At 30.7% G+C, this 16175-nt stretch overlaps 5 protein-coding genes across 8 annotated transcripts; 2 read left to right on the top strand and 3 right to left on the bottom strand.

Moving 5' to 3' along the window:
- The first annotated feature begins 134 nt into the window (after positions 1-134).
- LOC123274726 (MICOS complex subunit MIC25) lies at positions 135-1239 on the top strand. The gene is made up of 2 exons (XM_044742461.1): positions 135-688; positions 940-1239. The coding sequence occupies exons 1-2, from the start codon at positions 187-189 to the stop codon at positions 1113-1115; spliced, it is 678 nt and encodes a 225-aa protein (XP_044598396.1). The 5' UTR covers positions 135-186; the 3' UTR covers positions 1116-1239.
- Positions 1240-1624: 385 nt separating this feature from the next.
- LOC123274727 (B-cell receptor-associated protein 31) lies at positions 1625-3271 on the bottom strand. The gene is made up of 3 exons (XM_044742462.1): positions 3030-3271; positions 2338-2628; positions 1625-2173 (listed from the first exon to the last, which is right to left on the bottom strand). Exons 2-3 carry the CDS (start codon positions 2603-2605, stop codon positions 1746-1748), a joined length of 696 nt encoding a protein of 231 aa, XP_044598397.1. The 5' UTR covers positions 2606-2628; positions 3030-3271; the 3' UTR covers positions 1625-1745.
- Positions 3272-3786: 515 nt separating this feature from the next.
- LOC123274729 (tRNA-specific adenosine deaminase 1) lies at positions 3787-5180 on the bottom strand. The gene is made up of 3 exons (XM_044742463.1): positions 4498-5180; positions 4175-4426; positions 3787-4109 (listed from the first exon to the last, which is right to left on the bottom strand). The coding sequence occupies exons 1-3, from the start codon at positions 5178-5180 to the stop codon at positions 3833-3835; spliced, it is 1212 nt and encodes a 403-aa protein (XP_044598398.1). The 3' UTR covers positions 3787-3832.
- Positions 5181-5241: 61 nt separating this feature from the next.
- On the bottom strand, positions 5242-7075 carry LOC123274730 (NADPH-dependent aldo-keto reductase, chloroplastic-like). Of its 2 annotated transcripts, none has more exons than XM_044742464.1 (6): positions 6689-7075; positions 6517-6597; positions 6333-6440; positions 5950-6270; positions 5449-5673; positions 5242-5381 (listed from the first exon to the last, which is right to left on the bottom strand). In XM_044742464.1, exons 1-6 carry the CDS (start codon positions 6747-6749, stop codon positions 5242-5244), a joined length of 936 nt encoding a protein of 311 aa, XP_044598399.1. In that variant the 5' UTR covers positions 6750-7075. The 2 variants fall into 2 exon arrangements, with proteins under 2 accessions (XP_044598399.1, XP_044598400.1); XM_044742465.1 differs by having other exon boundaries at positions 5449-5650; positions 5984-6270; positions 6689-7071.
- Positions 7076-9726: 2651 nt separating this feature from the next.
- Positions 9727-14481, top strand: LOC123274724 (protein argonaute-2-like). Of its 3 annotated transcripts, XM_044742459.1 has the most exons (13): positions 9727-10009; positions 10166-10315; positions 10376-10659; positions 10746-10835; positions 10910-11242; positions 11337-11661; positions 11853-12223; positions 12300-12690; positions 12765-13110; positions 13180-13437; positions 13517-13790; positions 13866-14050; positions 14124-14481. In XM_044742459.1, exons 1-13 carry the CDS (start codon positions 10000-10002, stop codon positions 14218-14220), a joined length of 3114 nt encoding a protein of 1037 aa, XP_044598394.1. In that variant the 5' UTR covers positions 9727-9999; the 3' UTR covers positions 14221-14481. The 3 variants fall into 3 exon arrangements, with proteins under 3 accessions (XP_044598394.1, XP_044598393.1, XP_044598392.1); XM_044742458.1 differs by having other exon boundaries at positions 9735-10009; positions 10166-10644; XM_044742457.1 differs by having other exon boundaries at positions 9736-10009; positions 10166-10659.
- The last annotated feature ends 1694 nt before the right edge of the window (positions 14482-16175 follow it).

Here is a 16175-nt window from a genome sequence, read left to right on the forward strand (position 1 = left end):
ATCTACAGGTAATAACCAAAAACAATTAAACTAACAAATATTTTTTTTTTGACCTCGATAAGTAAATTAGTGTGATGTTAAACTGCAGTGCCGAGGATTATTTATAATTAAATTCCAACAACTGAATAAAATTAAATTATTAAAATAGATATTTTTTTTTTTTTTAAATAGATCTAAATTAGGAGCATGGGCTCCAGTCAAAGTGCACGTAAGCTCACAATCGATAACGAAGAAGGAATTATTCAGATATCAACAGATTTAGTCGAACGATTGGCACGGAATAGTAAAGACAAAAGTGTATCAGCTGATGTTGCCGGTGACGTAAAGTCGTCAAAACCATCTAGGACTGACAGTGCTTCTTCTCAGCAAAGTTATGCCGATGACAATTTAAAGTCGAGTCCCAAAGCCGCTCCGAGTGTTATTCCTCCTGTTCCTGCTCCTGTAACACCAATGCGTAGTCTACCTACTCGCAAAGAGAGCTTGCCAAAATCGGACTATTCAGGTCAACTGTACTCCGATTACACTCTGACAGCCATGAAAGTATTACATCAAAAAGAAGATGAACTTCAAGCTCAGGATCACTACTGGAGAGAACGCTTACAAAAAATTCACGGGCAGTATGAAAAAATAAACAGGGTTTTTCAGGATGAGTATAATCGTGCTAAGGAACAAATTGCAAATGCTCCAGGTAAAATTCTGTTTTTTTTTTTTTTTTAATATTTATTTTTCCACGTGATCTGAATGCCTGAAAGAGGTAGAGATGTATGATGATTTAATTTTTCAAATGTGTACAAATTTTTTAAAACTTTTATTGATCATCTTGACAATTAAAAAATTTGATACCATATTAATGAATTAAGGATTGTCAAACATCTAATACTTCTTTTATCGTTACTTGATTTACGTACAATTTATTAATAAAAAAATTTATTTTTGCAGGCAATAAAAATGTTAACATTGACATAACAGTTGCGCCGTGTAGTGATAAAAAGAAAAAAGTACTTGAATGTTACCAAGAGAATCCCCGTCAGATACTGAAATGTGCGAGTGTTGTTGAAGAGTTTAGCAATTGCGTGGACAAATGTCGAGCTAATATTATTGCTGCTCGATGCTAATATCCTACCTGGTTATTATTTCCGCAGCCAATAACTAATTTGTTCTTGAAAAAGAGTAACAAAGTCTAGTTCGCAATTATGTAATGTTTTTAATAGACATAAAATTGATTTAAATTTATTAATATATCTGCCTCATTTATTTTCACTCTATTTCATGATGAGAGATGCTGACTCTAGTTTCTGAAATGTACAGTCAAAAAAAATTAAATATAATTTTCAACTGTTGTTGCAAATCTGTTCTGATTATTGATAAATTCTTCATTATAAATAATTATTAAAAATAATTACAAGTATTTTATGTAAATCAAACCTTTATATTTTCTTCATTCACCCATACATTATATATTAATATAACTATAACCATCCATCTCACCTATTTATTTACAAACATAATTATTTTGATTATTTAGTAACAATTAAAATAAATATGTTGTAAATGCTACACATATAAAATGATAAATATTTAATATTAATGGAGTTGGGAAGATTTGTGAAATGAGTATCGGATATTCAATATTGATTATAATTTACAACAAAAGTAAAATAGCTATGAACAAGTATAAATAGTATTAAGTATTAAAAGCGATGGAAAATGAGGATTGAAAAATTGATAAAAAATAATTTAATTATTTAATCACTTTTTTTATCACTGCCTTCAGCTTTCACTAATTTAGCATGCTCTCCCGTGAGTCGATCGTACTCTTTGGCGAGTGATTCAGCCTGGGATTTGAGAGCCTCTTTGTCGTTTTTCTCTTTCTTCAGCTCATTCTCAAGTTCTGTATTTTTTTGAGATAGTTCAGATACTTTTGACTTCAGCTCGGTGACCACTTTGTCATGTGCTTCGTTGCTGTCGTTTTGCGCTGTTTCTCCTTTTTGTGACAATAAACTTTTCGCGGTAGTAGTTGCTGACTGAGCTTGGCGCAAAGCCGCTTCACTTTGTGCTAAAAGAGTCGCCTGTGTAGAAATTAGAATCACAAGCCGCCGTATAACTAAACTCAAAAATAGGGCGAACCCAGAAATGTAAAAGTTCCTCTGAGCACGGAACAGTCTCATGCTTCCTAAAACAGTAAATAAAAGTAATTAACTACATTAAATTAATTCATTTTGAAGATAATATGATGAAATTATCATAATAAGTTACGGTCTATTTTTAATTAACAGTGACTCATTGATAACGGTATTAATTGTAATAAATATAGTGATTTATTAAATTGAACGGTACCTTGCATTTCAGCGTCCAAGTGACCATGCTCAGTATGTTCTTTATTGGAATATTTATTCATTTCTCTGATGGCGTCAAGTAAAAATAATACTAAAATAGCGAGGAGCATGAAGAAGTAAAATGAAGCTTGATTACTTAAACTTTGTAAAAATCTTGATTTGAATAGTGATTGCCATCTTTTTGGTGAAGCTACCGGCAATACCAGCAACAACACTATAAATATCTCAACGTATAAAAACGAGGCGATTAATGTCCACTGTAAACTCATGGTTAATAATTGCTATCTTCTACCTGAAAAAAAATATACATACTATTACATCTAGTCTACTTTAGAAAAAAAAAAACATAATAATTATCTGCTTATTAATGATAATCAAGGAATAAATTATCGTTATACAATATAACCTGATAAGTTCAAAGAACAAGTAGATTAAAAACTCAATTTGGCAAAAATATTGATGATAAATATTATATTATTTTAATGATTAATTTGATAAGTCAATGTCAATAATGACAGACGTTGACTTGTTTTTTTTTTAAGATTAAAATGATAATAAGTAAATTAGTATTTACTTAAATTAATATTTTTATGAACCGGTCACTAAAATATTTTGCACTTTATCTTTACATTATATTTTTAACAAAATAGAGTAATAATAATGATAGTAATATGAAAGTTTATTAATACTTACTTGTTATAATTATAAGATTCACTAAGATGTTATTACAATTGATGGCAGGCAGGTATAGTTCTCGACTATACTGTTCAAAGTACGATATACCGTTTACAATTTATAAATAATTTTGAATAATGACGTCATGAAAGTACTTATTCTCTTTTATATACCCAGACACCGTAACCAGGATGATTTAAGATACGGCAAATTTGTCAAGTGTTTTTGCTTGATGTTTTCTTTCACGTCAGAGTAAGTGCGTAATACCATCTGGATTGGTAGATTCGCACGTTTAGAACCGTGGTTCAACAGGATTGGTGGATAATTTGTGTATACTCTTTCTATTGGACGGTGTTAGATCAATCTTATCCAATCGAGCTCAATGTAGCAGAAGTATGATGAGATTTGGAAACTAGACTTAAAAGACAGTGACAGCTAACGTTTGAAATTTATGTTGTAATTTTAACTTGTTTATCACGTGGGTAATTGACCAAAAAAATACTCATAAGAAGCACAGAGGATTTAATCAGCTAAAATAATTATTGTTATTTCAAATATAAGGATTATTAATAATTTTCTATTCATCAGAGGTTAATTTTTTAGATTACTATAATTTTTATTTAGAAAATTGCATCTGACAATTTTTTTATTTTGGAAAAAAATGTTATTTAAAAATTAAAAAAAAAAAAAAAGAAACAATTAAAGAGATGTGTTTAAATTTTATTTTAAAATATACAAAATAGTTTTATAAAATTTGAATATGTAAATATTTATTGCAGTTTTATTCTAAAAATATATTTTTATAATTAAATAAGTATCTATTATAGAGAAAATTCTTGAAGGTGCATTGGTTTAGATGGCCATGATTTTATAATAGTTTTTAAATTACTCCACGATTTTTGATAATCTTTAGACCACTGCTTACAGTGAAAATAAGTTATTTTTTTAGGATGTCTTGGTAGTAATTTATATTTGGGATGTTTTTCAATGATATTAAAAAAATTTTTCAAAAAATTTTTCCGTGTGACAAGCAAGTAATTTCCTTTTTTATTTTTAGTTGCTCCTTGTTTTCTTCCTTCAACCGCAATTTCAGTATCTCTAAAAATATATTGAATTAGAAATTCACCAGAATAAAATTTTAAAACTAAATAAAAATGTCTTACACTTTTCTAACAGACGACCAAATAATACTAGACGGGCAAGGATTAACTCTATCATAATTTTTGTTATGCATAAATGTCACAGAACTCTGATAAATTTTCGGCAAAGGATATTCATCACTGAATCTTTTACTTAATCCGCGTTCCATTGAATCCATGGAAAATGGACACCCACTGCCAATAACAATTGTCTCAAATTTCAATGTTGGTATAAATAATGACAAAAGTGCTCCTTGAATACCCAGAAAATTCCACCTGCAATTTAATTTAAAACGCATTAGTATTTATTTCAGTTTAAATAAGCAAAAGAATTTTTTTTTAATTACTTGGCAATTTTATCTGAACATGATAAACTCAAAGTAAGATCTCCTCGTCCAGGTTTAGTTCTTAGAGGCCCTGTGGTATGATAGTTGACGCCAGGCAAATGAAGATCTTTATTTTTTTCTGTAGCAACACATTTGGCTCCCGTGCGATGAATATCCTCTACAAAACCGTCAACAACTATTCCCTTGTCTTCAATAATTATCTCATCTAATTTTAAAATTTTCGGTAAGCGATGTCCATCGTCGTCGCGAGTTTCATTAGTTTGATTTTTAAATTTTGAAACTATTGAACAATCGCCACAAGGAGTATGGCTAGCATAAAAATGAAAAGACACCCCATTTACAAATTCAATGACGTTCTCATTAAATTGAAACACTTCACTTTTATTTAAACAAAGCAATTGGTCTAATTGATCGTACAAATATCTTAAAAATGCACGTCGTGTAAGTACTTCTGCGTGTGAATCACTTAATCTACTACCCATATCATATAAATTAGTGTTTATTAATTCTTTAGAACTCAAACATTTGGTCCCTGTAGCCAAAGAAACAACTTTTAAACAATGTTCATTTTTTAATACTATTCCTGATAGGACTGTCCACTCAGTATCCCGCGGTTTGCCGGTTTTTTTTAGAGACTTATACTTATCGATACATAATTTGGCAATTTCATCTGCAAAATTCATCTTGAAATACTTAAATCTAAATAACCTAATTAATTTTTTATAAAAATTAATTATTTAAAATTTAGACAACGTTGTCTGGGCTCCAAGCGTATTTTCTTTGCGGCAATGAGCACAGAGCTTTCATTTGAGTTTCATTGATTGTAAAGTCTAGTTTGAAATTATCATGGATATGTTCTTTTGACGTTGCTTTAGGTATTATTCCTGTAAAAATTAAAATATTGAGTATTTAAAATAACAATTAAACTGTTTTTAATTAAAATTAAAGTACCGATTCCTTGTTGAAGTGCCCACTTTAGTAAAACCCTAGCAGGCGAGACGTTTAATTCTTCAGCAACTCTACAGACAATTGGATCTTTTAGCAAAGTTGTTTCATTACTTGTTCCCAGAGATGAGTAAGCTTGAACGTGAATCCCTTCTTTTTTGCAAAATTCGAGTAATTTCCCTTGTCTGTAGTGCGGATGACACTCGACCTTAAACAATAAAACTCTATAAAAGAATGCCTTTAACAATTTTTACAAAATTGATAACAGCCTTGATGTCTATCAAATTAACAATGTTGATTGTTTCTCGAAACTATGTTTATCAAATAGAGACTGAGCCAGAGCATTTTATATACTTACTTATTACACTAAATAAAGACTTATTTCTATTACTATTACTTATAAGTGTTATTATTAAATATAATGTAACTGTTATTTTTTTTTTTTCTAATGGAACCCGCTTAATGGCTCTGCTGTAGGGTTCAGTGTATTGTTTAAAATAAAATAAATCATTTCCTTAAATAAAAATAAAAAAAAACCTACTTGATTCACAGCAGGACTTTCACCGTGGCAATCTTGCAATAACAACTGCAAATGTTTAATAGTGTAATTAGATACACCGATAGACCTTAAAAATCCCTGAGACTTCAAATCAATTAATGTTTGCCAAGTAATGGATCTCAATTTAATATTTTCTATAGAATCTTCAGGTATTCCTCCGGTACCTGGCCAGTGAACCAAGTACAAGTCGATGTAAGACGTTCCCAAAGCTTTCAGAGATGTTTCTACAGCTTTTCGAATCCGCTGAGGGTTTCCATTATCACTCGGAGCTGGAATAAATATTATATAATATGGCATTAAATATTCTGTTAAAAATTAGTAAGTTACATACCTAGTTTAGTGGTTATAAAAATATCGTCTCTTTCAAGAGCGTATTTATTTAATAGAGTTTTTAATGCATAACCTATATCCTCTTCATTCCTGTAAACAGCTGCTGTGTCTGTTGAAATAATTATTATATTTAATGATTAATTATCTTTTAATAATTAAAAAAATAAATAAATAAAGTATTTTACCAATGCTATGGTAACCAACACCCAAGGCTTCATCAAGAACATTAAATATCTTTTCTCTGCCAGTAGTTTTGTAAGTCCCAACTGAAATAAATAAAAAAAAAAAACAATAATTATTGATAATTAATTTATTGTAAAAAATTAATGTTAAATGTATTTTAAAAATAAATATTACTTCCAACAAGAGGCATATTAAATCCAGTTGATAAGCGTATGTATTTACTCGCGGAATTCATTTTATAATTTTTAAATTATTATTTTATATTGATAAACTTTTTTTCTTACGTTTTTAATAATTGAAATTTATTTAGTATAATTTTAAATAGGCTTATGACATTTGAGATATTTTTTATCAGTGAAAGGAATTTTGAGGGTTTATTGACATGACATGATAATGATTCGGTGAAATATCATTGGTTGAGAAAATAAAATAGCTGAGTTAATATTTAATTTCTAGTCATTTACAAATATGGCATGTGATTATATGTACATTTTCAAATAAGTCACAACAAAACAGGTGACTTGTTATTTTATCAAGAAGAGTGGGAGCAAGTGGGAGAGTGAGAGAGAAGCGAGTTTTCAAGGAAGTGCCAGGTAGGGTTGCGGTCAACCAGTAAGATCGACAACATTCCGAATTATTAAAACTCTAGGAAATTTAAAATTCCGCTACATTAAAAGTTTATAAAATACATTAGCTTAAATAGAATACCAGCCGAAAAACAATTTTGTAAATTATAAAACACCGGGTTATCGAATATAAGTAAATATAAATCTTATATTCCTCAAGAGTTAAAATTAATTTGATTTCGAAAAAGACGAAAAAGGTTCGTTCCGACGTATATTCATCCGAATACTCATCTATCCGAATAATGGCTGCGTTCAGGTTTACTAAGTTCTGAGTAGCGCTGACTTTATCTACCAAAAAATTAATATTTAGGATTGTTACTTCCATCTAGTGGATGTTATTTTTATTTATTGAAAACTTTACTGTAGTTCTTTCGCCCGGGAGTATTAAAATACTCGGTTTCAGCGCGGGAAAGGAATCATTTTAAATAAAAGAATTCTATTTAGATGTTATTTAATTTTGACTAGAATTTGAATTTGCGCGCGCAAGCGCGCGCCTGACTGTAGCATTTGCATATATTTTCATGCTTATGATATATTCGACCAATCACGTTACGAATAGTTTGATGCCATATACATTTCATCTCAATTTTATATTAGGATCAAAATTATTTAGTTGGTTTCAATTTATTATTCAAGTTGACAAAATATTAAAAAGCTTCAAAATATAAAATTGAGGTTTACAATGACGTGATCTTAGCAATCTAAGCTCTCGGTGAGAAGTGTCGTTGCATAGTTTTTCCGAAGAGCTTCAAACTCCGTTCTTCTCCCACCATAACTTCCATACATACATCCACTCTAAAGAATACATAAGCACACACATTTTCTACTACATATAAATCATCCTTATATACTAACATGTATTTTCTCTATATCTATATATATTTATTTCAGCCTATCGGCCTGAAAGTTAGACTCACTAATATACACTTTTAGCAATACAGTCATTATGTTTATTTAACTATTTTTATTAATTTAACAGACCCTTTTAAAATCTATTTATAATAAAAATTAACTTATAATTAACTTGAAATTAAATTACAATAAAAATTATAATAAACTATAACATGAAAATATATATATATTATATTGTTTATAATATATTGGATTAATGTTTGAGCTTGACTAATTAATAACTTGAATTAAATATTATTTCTATTATTTTACAATCGGATTTTCTAATAAAATTATAAGTCAGTTTAATTATTATTATGTATAAAAGAATAGACATTATCGTTTAATTATAAATTAAATACAAGATAATAATTATTAATTATTTTAACTTAATTTTGCTTAACTACAATATTATATAAAGTTAGATTTTAACAGTAAATATGTTATTTAACAATCTTATTTTTGTTTAGTTACATATCGTTTTGTATTATTCTTTGTTACTTTAGAACAAGGGTCTATTGAATTTCACACGTGTCTTTTACGACTTATCCTCATAGGGTTTTAAGTTCCATGTGGCGAGAAATAGTCCTTGAATTATTCAAGTACTTTTTATGGGTTCTGAGAATTCGGTTACAATGTCCTTTTGTACCGAAATATGTTTTTTTATTTTATTTTATTTTCTTTTGTAAATAAAACAGAGTTAACTAAAAGATGTTTATTACAACTGGTAAGAGTAAAAGCATTAAATAAATGATTTGGATATTTACTTCGAATATAAAATTTAACTAATTTTAATCATTTAACCCTTCAGCACTCTCGCAAAACGATTTACTATCATTACTCGCGCGATGAGAAAAACTCTCACGTCTTTTGTGGAAGCGCACGCATGCTTATAGCCCCTTTAATTTAAAAAATCTCAAACAAGATAAATTTTTTAAAACAAAAAAAAAATTGACTTATTTAATAATAATACATCCAAACACAAATGCACTCTTACGGGAACCTCCGAACTGTACCGATCAGACCCGATTTTTTAAATTCTGACCCCTCTACTTTACTATTGCGATGAGAAAATATCTCACAGAGTTAATAAAATTTATTTTATTTTTTTTATAGTATAGAACAATATAAATAATAATATTGCAATCTGAAATAATATTAATTTTTTGGCAGATAGAAAAAAAATCACGTAGTCATTCCATTTGAAATTTGAAATAAAATTTGAGTTATTGATGAGCGTGAGAGAAAATCTCATAGTGAGAGGGCTGAAGGGTTAATATTTACTAATTTGAATATTTCATTTGAAATCGCTCTAATAACAGGTAGCGTCACCTGCTGGATGCACTAGGTGCATCACACTGCAACCCGCCAGGTAAATTCTTTATTTATAATGTTGGTAATTTTCAATTTTTATCCTGTCAGATTGGTACATCCGTAAAAGCGCAGTTGACGTGCACCAATAAACAATTTGTTTTCTTTAAAGTAAACATTGGTCATTGCCGTCATTGGTCAAGAATGTAATCGTGATAAAAATTCTGACAAGTACAAGCGGCACAAAAATTATTCGGCGTCTTTACGAAATCAACTGTGGCGGCCAATCAAATTCTTTGTAGAACAACACTAACCAATAGAAAAGTAGAATTCCGTGAGAACTTTCACTTTGAAATATTATTTGTTGTGACTGTATGCTTACGAGAAATAACAAGTTCATGCAAGTCGGTTAATTCCAAAACATTTCTAAGAACAACATTACACTATATATATAAGTATACAGGCACAGCATCGACGCCATTTCAAACATTTTACACCAGTGAAACAAAAGTCGATAAGGCATTTACGGAAATTTTGCATTGCGAGAGAAATCTAACGCTTCAATTTATTAAAATATTTAAGTTTACTTGAAATAAAATAAATTTAATTTGTGGTAGTTTACTTTCACTAAATAAACCATAAACAAATTGTTTTACAATGGGAAAAGGTAAGCTCGAACATATTTTATTGAGGTTACTCTTGTTGCATCATCTTGTAAAAATTTCAAATGAACCTAGAAGTCGATAACAGCTATATACGGTTCATTTATTTATTTATTGTAATTATTTTTACTATTATGTTGAGCGATTTTTATTATTTATAGGAAAAAAAAAGGGGGGAGGAGGACAGGGTGGAGATGATGGATCTAGTCAAGGACAAGGATCATCCCAAAGACAAGATCAACCTCAGCAAGGTCAACAGCAGGGAGGAAGACCTCAACAAGGTCAACAACAGGGAGGAAGACCTCAGCAAGGTCAAAAACAGGGAGGAAGACCTGAACAAGGTCAACAACAAGGAGGAAGACCGCAGCATGGTCAACAACAAGGAGGAAGACCTCAACAAGGTCAACAAAGACAAGGAGGGCAGGGTGCCTGGGGTCAGCCTCAGTCACAACCACAACAGTCACAAGGACCTCCACAGTCAGCATGGGGTAAACCTGTTCAACAGCAACAACAACCGCAGCTGCAAAAACAAACTCCTCCGGAGAAAGACACCTCCGAAGTAGTGAAATCTATGGAAAAAATGAGCGTTAGTTCTCAACAGTCATCGGGTAGTGTTACTGCTAAAGGAGATGGTGCTCATGCACGTTCAGCTGAGGTAAATTCTCGAAAATATTAACTGAGTACATTTATTGACATAATATGTCATTTTCTTGTCATATTAAAATTTATATTATGTTTTAGCCATCACGACCACCGTCAGTTGCTTCTTCCGCAGGTGGAGATGTAGCATCAGTTAAATCGGGTGGTAGTGGAGCTCAAGAAACTTCTAAAGTAAGTCGATCATCAAAAGATAGCATAAACAATTGATATGTAAGAAAATAACTAAATAATAATTTAATTGTTAGAAATCTCCGGGTGGCTTGGACAAGAAGTCGCTAACTGATCAAGAAAAGAATCGTCTGATGAGTTTGATTCCTAGAAGGAAAAATCCTAAACAAGGAGGAACTAAAGGAAGGCCTATTGAGGTGTTCACGAATATGGTACAAATCTTTTTTGATAAAAGCAAGTTCAAAAATACAGCTACCCATTACGATGTCAAATTTGATCCTGACAAGCCTAAGTTTTTGAAAAGACTTGCTTTTAATAAACTTCGTGAACAATATTTCCCCAATAACTGGCCGGCGTTTGATGGACGTGTCAATGCTTATTCTCCAGGAGATCTTCCTTTTGGTAGAAGTGTAAGTACCTCAGAACAATATTATAGAAAAAAATTTGTTAATTTTCTGCAGTGTTGGTTATTAATTATTATTCTAATGATAATTTACATTACAGATTACACAAACTGTCGAGGTCTTTGACGAAGAGCAGCAGCGTAACCGTCCTGTTGTCGTTACAATGGATAAAGTAAATGTCATAGATATGTCATGGTTACCGAAAGTCACTCCTGGATTTAGAGACGAAGAAAAAGATCAAACATCTATCCAAGTTCTAGATGTTGTACTTCGTATGGCCCAGTTCAACCGAGCGATTCCTGTTGGGCGTTCATTCTTCCAGCAGCCGAAATCTCAATCGTTTGATTTGACTGACGGTATGGAACTCTGGGTCGGAATGTTTCAATCAGCAGTTCTTGGTTGGAAACCTTATTTCAATGTCGATGGTATGTAATAATTAATATTTAAAATTCACGTTAACACTACAATACTTGGACTCAGAATCGTTACTTTTTATTTTTTTTTTTTTTTTTTTTTTTTTTTTTTTACTTTGCGTTACTCAATCTAACTTACTATTTGTGATGAGATTTACTATTATAGAAAATATTAAATTAAATTTTAATAAATTTTTTTACAGTTGCTCACAAAGCTTTCCCAAAAAATATCAACGTAATTGATGCAATGAAAGATTTGTGTGCTGATCGTTATGGACCTCTCCAAGGTCCCTTGACCGCCGAGCTGGTCGAACGGAATAAAGACAAAATTGCCAAATTTCTCAAAGGTTTAAAGGTCGTATTCCAGCTTCCCAATAAACCAACTACCAGAAGGACTGTTGGAGTTAACGGTTTGGATAAAGCTGCAGACAAAGCAGTTTTTTCTTTAGACAATGGACAACAAACTACTGTTGCTACTTATTTCGCGGGATCTAAAGGATACAGACTCCAACGTCCTGACTTACCCTGTCTCTGGGTCGGGTCAAGAAATAAACACGTTTTATTACCACCAGAAGTAAGTACAAGAATTTCCAATGTATTTAATTATAATATTATGTTTATGACTAATTATTTAAATTTTGTTGATATAGTTGTGTGCAATTGCTCCTGGACTGGTTACGAACAGAAAATTAAACGATGAACAGACTCGCAAGATGATACGAGAGGCTGCGAAACCCGCGCCAGATCGCAAGCGAAGAATTGAAGACACTTTACACGCAGTAAACTTTGCTGCTGATCCTACAATGAGAGAGTTTGGCTTATCGTTAAATGGGCAGCTCGAAAAAGTAAACGCGCGAGTTCTGGATCCACCTGCATTGGAGTATAATGACAACAAAAATACACGCGTTATGAAAGGTATTTGGCGTGCTAGTAAATTTTTGCGTGCTCAAAGTATCCCAGACAACCAGTGGACTATTTTGAATCTGTCCCGTTGCCATGAAGGCAATCTCAGAAGCTTCGTTTCCATGTTGCAGGGATTCGGTAAATAATGAAGAAGTGTAAATTTGTTTAGTCATTATTCGATTGTAGTAATTTTTTTTGTATACCGATTTCAGAAAAGTCTAATGGTATGAGAATCGGAAATCCACATACACCATTTGAAGTGCAACAACTGGCATTCCGCAATCCAAGAGACGTTCAAAACCTTAAGAATCTTTTAGACAATCAAAAAAATAAGGGAATGAAACTTGTAATTGTTGTACTTCCTGGCTTTCCGGCCGATGTTTACGCTAGAGTCAAACAGCAAGCTGAATTATACGTTGGAATTCTTACTCAGTGTGTCAAGGAACAAACAATTAATAAATGTGTTCAGAAAAATGACCAATCAACCGCTGGCAATATTCTTCTGAAAATTAATGCAAAGTTGAATGGAGTAAATCATACTTTCAGTGCTAATTTCAGGTAATTTTAAATTATTATTTTTTATTTATTGTAAGATGATAAATAATCACAGGTACTATTTAATTACAGACCACCATGTTTGAACGTACCGGCAATAATAATTGGTGCTGACGTTACTCATCCTTCACCCGATGCTACTGATATACCCTCCATAGCAGCAGTAGCTGCCAGTCAAAGTCACGACGTATTTAAATACAACATTGAGATAAAGCTACAACCCGCAAGACAAGAAATCATTTTACAATTAGAAGAAATAGTTTACAATCAGTTGAAGATTTTCGCAATAAATGCTGGTGGAAGAAAGCCCGCAAAAATCTTTTATTACCGGTACTTGATAAATTGATTTTTCGGACAAATTTCTAAGATACAAATTCTAATTATTATAATTTAATTCAATTAATTTCAGAGATGGCGTGAGTGAAGGTCAATTCCCTCAAGTGATGCATTTCGAGCTCCAAGCTATAAGGAATGCATGCAGAAAATTCGGCCAACCGGAAAAATATGAGCCTAAGATAACATTTTTGGTTGTTCAGAAACGTCATCACATTCGTTTATTCCCAGCTAACCCTAGAAATTCAGATGATAGGGGTGGAAATGTCCAAGCTGGTACTATTGTAGATACTCAAATTACACACCCTTCGCACATTGATTTCTATCTCGTATCTCACGCTAGTATTCAAGTAAATATTGCCAATTACATTATCGCTACCTTCTACTTTTATTCTATAATATTAATACATATATTAAAATTTTAGGGTACTGCAAGGCCTACTAAATACCGTTGCTTATGGGATGACAACGACATGTCCGAAGATGACATTGAAACCCTCACCTACTATCTTTGTCATATGTTCAGCCGGTGCACACGTTCTGTGAGTTATCCGGCACCCACATACTACGCTCATTTGGCAGCTTTTAGAGCTCGTGCTCTTATCAATGGGTAAGTTCAACTAGCAAAAATATTAAGCTTCCATTAATTTAATTAATTCATATCTTCTGTTGTATGTTTTCAGTGTATCAATCCAGATGGATAAACTCGAAAGAGAGCAGTTGAATAAACTTACGTTGAGGCCTGAATTGGTGAACGGCAACCCCATGTTTTTCGTTTAAAATAATTGCTTCCACTAATTACAAGAGACTGTTAAATTCTATTTTAATATATTCGTTTAAGATATTTTATATTCTTTATGATTTTTCAAAGCTCTTGATTTAATTAGAATAGAAGAGTTATGGTAATATGTTTCCTTAATCGTTACAAATAACTATTATATTTTAATCAAATTTTTTTTTTTTTTCTATAAATTTAATCAAGTATACCAAATCTTATATGTATACGTTAAATATCAATAAATATTAATATAAAAAATACAATCAATTGTAAATAATTTAATCCTCATTCCTTACAAATAATTTTCCTTAAATTAAACAAAAGTTGAATAATTTTTCAGGCATAATTGTTGATTGTGTCATTTTTAATCAAACTATCTTTTTAAGGATATGCATCGTAAATTTATTTTTAGAAATTTTATGGTTTTTCGTGCAATAAGGTTTCTATATGTACAACTTAAAAAATATTTATTTCTCCAAAAAGACAAATTTCTAATTGAACATTATTCGAAAAGCGTATGAACTTTTTGTAGAAATGCGACGTTACAAAAATTCAAAAATTTCGTTTATTATCATTTGAAATTTACATTATTTACCGGACAAACTTGTTGCTCGATAATATAGTTTTTCTTTCATAATGTGAGAATATATTCGAATAATGTCCATATCGAGATTGATATTTTCGGATCGTTATAAATAGGAAAAAAAAATTTTTCCGTAGATATCGACTCTGTTATTGTCTTTTTGGATCAATAAATTTTCGTTGTCTAAAACATGAACATATTTTATTGAGATAACTCCTTACATCATCTTCCATAAGTTTCAAATAAAGTTTGTTGAGCTGATTTAAAAAAATACATATGATTCAAAAGTTTATATATATACAATAAAGCGCGGTTTATCACGATAGCGTTTTCAATCAATTATCGATCCTTTCTAAACCCAACATTCTCCATCTATCGATAAATATTAAGGTAGCTGTTGCGTGATAGGCATTTCAACAGAAAATTATGAATTTTTTTCTTTCGAAAGATAAATATATTAATAATTCACTACCAAAATTTCAGATCAATTCATTTCACCGTTTTTGAGTAATTAATTTTGGAAATTGCATCTTTTACACATAGAGGTATAGAGAGATGGTGAAGTTAGTACACTGATAAAAAAATTAACTTGACTCGAGCCAAAATCTTAAACCAAGAATACAATTTTAAAGATAATGATTTTATTGAGTCAAGAGAATAAATTCTTGAGTTAAGAAATTATTCTTGATTTAAGTAAATTTTTCTTGTCTCAAGAATTTATTCTCTTGACTCAAGAAAATCATTTTCTTCAAAATGGTTCAAGATTTTGGCTCTTGAATCAAATTAATTTTTTTATTAGTATATGAAATTATTTGCATATCACTTGGGTAGTAGGAAAGATTTCATACTAACTTTACCATCTCTCTATACCTCTGTGTGTAAATAATGCAATTTCAAAAAAAGGCCATTCGGCAGCCAAAATGAAAGTAGATTTTTAAAATAAAGAAAATTGATTTTGAGTAAAATAATATAATAACACTAATAATAAATAACAATTCATGAATTAAAAACAAAATTCAATAATAAATTTAAAAGTATTTAGAACAAATTTTGGAAAAAAAATTATTTTGTGAAGAAAAAGTTTCTCAAATGTTTACCAAAGAATTGCAAAGATTATAAGATTTGAATTATAAATGTCCAAATTTTAAGTAACTGCTTAAGAACAACAGTTTCCAAGTTAATCAGAATTTTGAAACCGGATAAAATTTTAATTGAAGAATACAATATGTTTAGAACTAATTTGTGACATATTTACTGGCAACTTACCCGAAAAAATTACACGAACTCTAAAAAGAGTAATATTGAGGCTATTATACCACTTCTGAGTAGTGAAAATTGCAGCTTATTAAAAGAGCTTTACGATGCATTTTACCG

The sequence above is a fragment of the Cotesia glomerata genome, unplaced genomic scaffold (assembly GCF_020080835.1).
Source record: "Cotesia glomerata isolate CgM1 unplaced genomic scaffold, MPM_Cglom_v2.3 scaffold_66, whole genome shotgun sequence".
NCBI classification, from domain to species: Eukaryota; Metazoa; Arthropoda; class Insecta; order Hymenoptera; family Braconidae; genus Cotesia; species Cotesia glomerata.

Bases quoted from the DNA above. Each gene is read 5' to 3' on its own strand.
- LOC123274724 (XM_044742457.1), top strand. The intron at 13,791-13,865 runs GTAAATATTGCC...TTAAAATTTTAG, and splicing joins TATCTCACGCTAGTATTCAA to GGTACTGCAAGGCCTACTAA. The intron at 14,051-14,123 runs GTAAGTTCAACT...GTATGTTTTCAG, and splicing joins GCTCGTGCTCTTATCAATGG to TGTATCAATCCAGATGGATA.
- LOC123274726 (XM_044742461.1), top strand. From the start codon at position 187: ATGGGCTCCAGTCAAAGTGCACGTAAGCTCACAATCGATAACGAAGAA. The intron at 689-939 runs GTAAAATTCTGT...TTATTTTTGCAG, and splicing joins ACAAATTGCAAATGCTCCAG to GCAATAAAAATGTTAACATT.
- LOC123274729 (XM_044742463.1), bottom strand. From the start codon at position 5,180: ATGAATTTTGCAGATGAAATTGCCAAATTATGTATCGATAAGTATAAG. The intron at 4,427-4,497 runs GTAATTAAAAAA...ATTAAATTGCAG, and splicing joins TGTTCAGATAAAATTGCCAA to GTGGAATTTTCTGGGTATTC. The intron at 4,110-4,174 runs GTAAGACATTTT...ATATATTTTTAG, and splicing joins TGGTCGTCTGTTAGAAAAGT to AGATACTGAAATTGCGGTTG.
- LOC123274730 (XM_044742464.1), bottom strand. From the start codon at position 6,749: ATGAATTCCGCGAGTAAATACATACGCTTATCAACTGGATTTAATATG. The intron at 6,598-6,688 runs GTAATATTTATT...TATTTATTTCAG, and splicing joins TAATATGCCTCTTGTTGGAA to TTGGGACTTACAAAACTACT. The intron at 6,271-6,332 runs GTATGTAACTTA...TATTTATTCCAG, and splicing joins TTTTATAACCACTAAACTAG to CTCCGAGTGATAATGGAAAC.
- LOC123274727 (XM_044742462.1), bottom strand. From the start codon at position 2,605: ATGAGTTTACAGTGGACATTAATCGCCTCGTTTTTATACGTTGAGATA. The intron at 2,174-2,337 runs GTACCGTTCAAT...TTACTGTTTTAG, and splicing joins CTTGGACGCTGAAATGCAAG to GAAGCATGAGACTGTTCCGT.